At 43.1% G+C, this 7,187-nt stretch overlaps 1 protein-coding gene across 9 annotated transcripts in view; it reads right to left on the bottom strand.

Moving 5' to 3' along the window:
- Nucleotides 1–7,187, bottom strand: part of LOC144935839 (adhesion G protein-coupled receptor B1-like) — a 136,578-nt gene that overhangs the window by 14,228 nt on the left and 115,163 nt on the right. For all 9 annotated transcript variants that reach the window (XM_078862636.1, XM_078862640.1, XM_078862642.1 and 6 more), the window contains exons 22-24: nt 4,825–4,894; nt 3,265–3,331; nt 2,334–2,419 (exon numbers count right to left, since the gene is read on the bottom strand). In XM_078862636.1, the coding sequence (XP_078718762.1) occupies nt 2,334–2,419; nt 3,265–3,331; nt 4,825–4,894 (223 nt within the window). The remainder of the gene's footprint in view (nt 1–2,333; nt 2,420–3,264; nt 3,332–4,824; nt 4,895–7,187) is intronic.

Genomic DNA, 7,187 nt, shown 5'->3' with positions numbered 1-7,187 from the left:
AAAACCCTCGGGCTAAATCACATGTGAATTGAGGGAGACTGGCATACAAAATATGAACTTGAGGTTAATAAACAAGGCCCTATACAAACGTACTGGATCTTTGTTTAGCCTTATCGTTTGCATGATTACTATTATCAGTCTGTACACGTACCAGCCACAATGCTTTGCAGGTCAGTGTGTGTTTAATGAGGCTGTTTAATATTGAAATTCACTATTGTGCACGCGTGCCGAGACAGCTCTACAACTGCCTACGATAAGCCAGTCAGTAAAGTTTACCTTGATCGTATGCATACGCATACTGCACATGTACATACGCTCGTGCATTGAGATGATACGATAATTAATTTGCATGCTCGCACATTGCTAAAGGGAAATAATAAAATAATAAAAAATAAAACATAAAAAATAAAAATTCTCACGACGTTTCGGCCACAATGCAAGCAGCCGTCCTCAGGTGAAGAACAGGTCTGTCGGAAAAAACAGCGTCCTTCAGACGCCGTCGTGAGAATTGTATTTTATTATGTTTTATTTGTATTATTTTATTATTTCCCTTCTACGTGACTTTACCGAAATAACCAAGAAGACAGGAATTGGTTCCACGAAACCGGTCCTTAAGTGATTTGGTCGTTAAGCAAGTATAGGAGGCTTAAATGAATCCCTGTAGTCACGAAAGCTTTAAGTCGAAACCTTCCAATAGCCATGCACTCTAGACACAACACTAACCAGTTATTAATTATATTATACCCAGATATACTAGTGTCTGATAATTTATCTACAGTATGCGTTTTCAACTTGGGGCAAGGATTATGTTGTCCGATATTAATGTGGTGTACTTGACTTTTTTCTGGGTTACAAACACGTGACTCTAGAAAGCTGGACAAAACGATTGAGAACAACATTTCTCGTTTACATACATATATACATATAAAAAAACTTAAAGGCATGCAACTGATAAAAGCGTAAAATACAAAATGACAAAAAACAGAAATGACATAAATGCAAGGTCACGAACATGGCGTTGCTGGCAGTTGAAGTCGACAAGGCAGACGCAGACACAACGCCACACTTGGAGCATTTAAGTGTCAAACCATTTTGAGGCAGAGTCATGGGACTGTAAACAAATGCAAAACCAACGCAGAACATGTTGAGCAGCCAAACCAGACAGACACAAGTATATTCGTTTACACATGGGGGGGCCTGGCCATTGCCAACATTTGAATCGCTCTTCTGCTGCAATGCAGCGGCAGAGCGAGATAATCTTATTTCACAGCATAATGGCAGACTTTCAGCGCAACGTGAAAATAGTTATTCCGTTTGGCTCAATCGAGGCAGATGGCGTTCATGTTATACGCCAGTCAACACATCCACCCACTTTCTGCTCTTAAGAGCGGTCATTGCCCAAAAATGTTATTCCACCGCAAATGCTGATGATATAAAAAAAAGTATTAATGACAAGGGTGGTGTGAGTTGTACTGATTTGAGCTTGTAGACCACAGCCAAAACATCAAGGTGGTTAATGTTGCTTGTAGGCAGTTTGCACGGGTTCATTGGTTTGGATCCCATCACTGCACCATCAGAAATATTGGGTATTAACCAAGCTCGCCACTGTTAATTGGATATTAATGACCGCATGATGGCATTAAATACAGTCGTCATGGTCCAAATGGCAAATGTGAAAATCCCACGTCGATAAATTATTGATAATGACTAATAATGAATAATAATGATCCAGAACACTCATCTGGCCCGCTCTTGTAAAATAGATCATGAATCTCAATGGGCTGTCACCTGCTTCTAAATAAAGGAAATGCTGTGACTCACGCGGAGTCATGACAACGGTTGCCGTAGCAGACATTGCCTCAATGCAAACACAGGTTCGTGCGCAAGCCACTTTTGGGGGGGTTGCAAAGAAATTATTAACAAGGCCTGCCCACATGGAAACGAAGGGGCTACTAAGTATCTCTGTAATCAGTCGGCAGATGATATCGTTAGAGGAGATGCCCCGCAGAAATGTGAGTGCCGCGCGACTCCACACACGTGGCAGATTGTGTTTGGAAGCATTCCAATCGCTGTGCAGATTTCCACATTCGCTTGTCACTCGTCGGCTGATTACAGCTATGCATTATGCAGCACACACGGTCAGCCGAGGCACGTTTAAATGACTGCAAATTCAAAAAACGAAAAATGATTGATCTGGTATATACAATTATACGTTTGCATGCATGGGGTTAAACAAAGTATAAAATGTGTGTGTAATACGCATGCGGACGTCCGACATGTATACCAAAGGGACATGCATTTTCACACTGCATGCATATCTATGCATAACCCACCCAGCCCTGTGCTTCAGCCTCTTGTCCGGTATTCCTTCTTTGGACACAAGCTTGTTAAAGACCAAAATCCCAATGACCATGTTAACCTGTTGGATTCAAAGGGAGGAAGGTGGTTAGAGAGGATATGGCATTGAAACAAGTGCAGTGACATAGACATAGAATGGGTCACTACAGCGCGTAGCGCAGCGCTGGTTACTTACTGACAGAGACAGGACATGTGGGCGTAACGGCCGACCTGCCGGCAGAGCGGGGTGTAGCAGCCGTTCTGCCAGCAGAGCATGCAATGCCACGAAGTGGCTCACTATGGTGTGTGGCGTTGGCTGCTGGCAGAAGGGGGCATATGAGGACGGGGCACCCCGGCCGGTTGGTGGAACACGTGATCGGCTGGGGTCAAGGATGTGGGGAAAGGTGACCGAGGGGACACGTGAGGTATAGCCCAGAACCTTCTGGTGGGTTCCAGAAGGGGGCGTAGCCAAGGGCGGAGCCAGGCAGGGGACACGTGGAAGGTGGCCCAGAACCTTCTGGTAGGTGCCAGAAGGGGGTGTGGCTGAGGGCGGAGCCAGGCCACGCCAGGGGGCATAAAAAGGAAGTCTCGAGCCTGGATAAGGGCTGTCTGTCGGTGGAATGGAACCCAAGGTGCTACGTCTTCATCTTCGTCTCCGGCGTTGTGGGTCGACAACGTGCCGGCTGTTCTAACTAATGTATAGTTATCTCAAGTGTGAACAGTGTTCAAAGGTGTAGAATCAACGTGTGTTGCCTCTTACTATCCGGGTCTCAGAAGTGACTCACTACACAAGTATGAAAAAAATAGGTAATGTTTCACATGCAGATTATACGACGGAATTGTATCGTGAAGGTTTCTGAATTAATCATTTGAAAATAAAGTGACTGTTATGAATGTGACTTGCAGATCACTCGTATGTCTCTTTACCAGAACAACCATTGCTGCAGGGCCAACAAATGCGTACAGGAGGCCACCTTCCAAAGACAACCAGCAGCTTAGGGGAGAAAAAAACAAATATCAATGAATAAACAGATGACGGATCATGAGGTCAAAGAGGCATACAGTCAAAGTGTGACCCCATTCTAACTTGAGCATCATTCAGACATTCACTATTAGGCCTACTCATTCATGACTTCAAACTTTCGTGACTGCAGGAATTCATATTCTTTGGTTCTTTCGGTAAAGTCACGTAGATAGAAAAATAAAGTGAGTAAAATGATTTTTAAAGAAATCACCATTTAATGTAGACTGTAGCCTGGTTCTTAATTGGAGTGAGTGTACTGGCAGTCTATAATGTAGACTGTAGCCTGGTTAGTAAGTTTGGAGAGTGTACTAGCAGTCTATAGTGTAGACTGTAGTAATGGTTATTAAGCTGGGTGAGTGTACTGGCAGTTTATAATGTACACTCACCGAGGTTAACAACCAAGCTACAGTCTACATTAATGTTTTTTTAGTTTTATATTATTTTGATTTTATTTTTATTTTTCTATCTACGTGACTTTGCCGAAAGAACCAAAGAATACTACTCATTCTTGTGGGCAGCCCTGAGCTGGTGGTGAAAACTCCACATTACTAGGGTGAGTGGAGGTCTGTTTGACTTCCCTGGCTGGGGGTGGGGGGGTTAAACGCAGACTAATATAAAGAACCAAAGAGTAATGACATCATTGTTCGTGTAATACTGCATGTCACAACACTGTCCAAGACAATGGCAATAAATATAGCCTAGTATTGTAACTCACTTACTTGTGAGTCAAGTACTGCCACAGTGCACTTTTGGATGGACTATATTTTTCATTGTACTCAGCAATAATTGAAAATTAAATACTTTCAGTATGAAAATCCATTTTAACGACAAGAGATGAGAAGTATTTTCAGAATATGTTATGTAGTAGTAGTTGCCTTATTGCAAAGATTGTCCCTGCTATAGAAATATGGAGCATCTGCCACTGACTTGACCCCTTTGGCCACTAGCGACATGAACACTGCCCCTTGAGGAAACACCTTGACCTTTGAACAAATGACATTTGTATTCATACACATTGCATGTAACATGATACAGTCCGTCATGCATTATGCAGTAACTCTTTACCACATGCTCTCCATGTGACTTTCCCTGTCTGTCTGATTTTTGAAATCTTTCCAGCTACTGTTATTATTGTCGCAGAGTTAGTTTTATGGTTTGATAAAGCATGATGTATATGGTTTCATGGTGGTAATGCGTACTCTGTAATCTCATAAGGAAGATTCAAAAAATGTTCTGCTACCTATGTGTACTATTTAAATATTTACTCCGATGCATGTGTGTGACGGTGGCATTTCTATTTGAACAATGCTAAAGAAAATCTCCTTGTGTGCATTCATTTCTGAATATAATTTAGCGTCTATGCACATCCCATATGGAATGGCAATGCAGTGTGGTTATATGGCCTTTGCATTTTAATAGTGGGATAGAGAATGTAAAGCCCTTGGCTGAAGGCCGTGACTTACTAAGAGGCTGTACCGTAACCTTTGGCCTTGGTGAAGCCAATCGATATTGCCACCACCAGTGCTGGAAGTCCTGCAAAACCATGAAAAAATATGTTAATTGTGAGTGCTGTAGTATACAGGGTTGTTTTATAAATAGACTGGCCACTACCAGAGGAATGTGGAGTTTCCATTACTGGTCATGACCACCAACAATGCAATAATCACCCCGCAATGCTCGTTTGAACATGGAGGCACGTCAACTTTTTTGTTTAATATATCTGTGTAACAATTTAAAAAAATCCTGGGTAGTAAGTGTTATTTCCTAATTGCTTATGCCTCAAAAGTACAGAAAATGACTATTATTCCCCACAAACTTTGCTTTTGTGACCAAGACATTGATATTTTTATTTTATTTCTATTTTCCAGAACATTCCAGATAGATTCAGTGCCGAGTAAACTTGGAGTAACTTCTAGAACATTCTGAAACTTTCCAGTCATATAATTAGGAGTATAAATACAGGGGCCTTAAGCCCACCAGTTCAGTTTAGTTCTAGCTGCCTAAGTGGATACATATCTGCATTTTTCTGAGATGGCATCAAAAGGCTGCAAGCATCCGGCAGACGCATTTTGCTATGTCTACGGCCAATTTATGAAGACAAGAGCGAAAAAGTACTCTATGGAAGCATCTGCTAAGATGTGTGAGGCCTACAAGGCATATTTCGGCATGCCTGTCAGGGATCCAGACAAACCATGGGCATCTTATTTCACCTGCGAGCAATGCAAAAAAAACTCTGGAAGGTAAGATGGACAATTGTTGCTCGGAACTTTATTTTAAAAATGTGTTAAAATATTTAAAAATTGTAAAAGTTTTCATTTTAAAATGTTTAACAATTTTCAATGTTATTGAAAAAAATATATATATATATCATGTATGAAAAATGTTGCGAGAATCTCTTACACATTAGTCATGGGTGAAATAAATGTATTTTTGTAGGATGGTAGAGAGGGGAAAAGAGAGCCATGAAGTTCGCTATCCCAAGAATTTGGTGGGATCCTACTGACCACTCAAGCAACTGCTACTTCTGCGTGGTGGACCCTTCCAAACGTCGGACTGGTAAGAATGCACCTGCTATCACGCATCCGGACCTTCCTTCATCCATCACCCTGGTGCCACATTGCCGTGAACTCCATGTACCCACTCCTCCGGAGAGAGAGCAGACATCTTTCGAAGAGAGCAGCAAGTCAGAGAGAGAGAAAGACGTTGTAGATCCAGATGACAATTTCAGAAGGTGGAGCCGAGGAGAGAAACCCATACTATCCCAACCAAAAAGACCTCAACGACTTGATCAGAGATCTTGATCTCACCAAGTCCAATGCCGAGCTTTTGACGTCCAGGCTCAAACATCAGAACTTGTTGGATGAAAGTGTGCAAGTCGCAGATCAGAGGAAGCATCACCAACCTTTTTGCAGCTTCTTCACACGTCAAGATGGGCTCTGCTTCTGCCAAAATGTGACCAGTTTGTTCGAGGCAATCGAAATCGCCTGTAACCAGAATGAGTGGCGCCTCTTCATTGACAGCTCATCCAGGAGCCTCAAAGCCGTGCTGTTCTATAATGGTAACAAGTACCCATCTCTTCCCCTGGCTCACTCGGCGCACCTCAAAGAGGATTACAACAGCATCAAGACCTTGCCTGACGTCTTGAAGTATGATGAGTACGGCTGGGAGGTCATCGGAGACTTCAAAATGGTGGCATTCCTGATGGGTCTCCAAGGCGGTTTTACCAAGTTTCCCTGCTATCTTTGCCTTTGGGACAGCAGGGACACCAAGGTGCACTACCACAGGTGGGACTGGCGATAGCGGACCGAGTTCTCTGTGGGGAGGAACAACGTCAAGTGGGAGCCACTGGTGGACCCCCAGAAGGTGCTGATGCCACCACTGCACATCAAATTGGGCCTTATTTTAGAGCTGTAGATAAGGAGTCAGCAGCCTTCAAGTACCTTCAAGACTTATTCCCTAAGCTGTCTGAGGCAAAGGTCAAAGCCACTGTCTTCGTCTGACCACAGATAAAGAATATCCTGAAGTGCAATTAATTCCCCACGAAGCTCACTAGGAAGGATAAAGCGGCTTGGAACAGCCTTGTCGCAGTGGTTAGTGGCTTCCTGGGCAATCACATGGTCGAAAACTACGTGGAGCTGGTTGAGAATCTGGTGAAGAACTATGGCACAATGGGCTGTAGGATGTCCCTCAAAGTCTATATCCTGGATGCTCATCTTGATAAATTCAAGGAAAACATGGGAGCGTACTCGGAGGAGCAAGGCGAGCGCTTCCACCAGGATATATTGATCAGAGATCTTGATCTCACCAAGTCCAATGCCGAGCTTTT

This window comes from Lampetra fluviatilis, chromosome 14, assembly GCF_964198595.1.
Source record: "Lampetra fluviatilis chromosome 14, kcLamFluv1.1, whole genome shotgun sequence".
In the NCBI taxonomy this organism is placed as follows: domain Eukaryota; kingdom Metazoa; phylum Chordata; class Hyperoartia; order Petromyzontiformes; family Petromyzontidae; genus Lampetra; species Lampetra fluviatilis.
The sequence above is the reverse complement of the archived record's forward strand: the minus strand, read 5'-3'. Positions and strand labels throughout refer to the sequence as shown.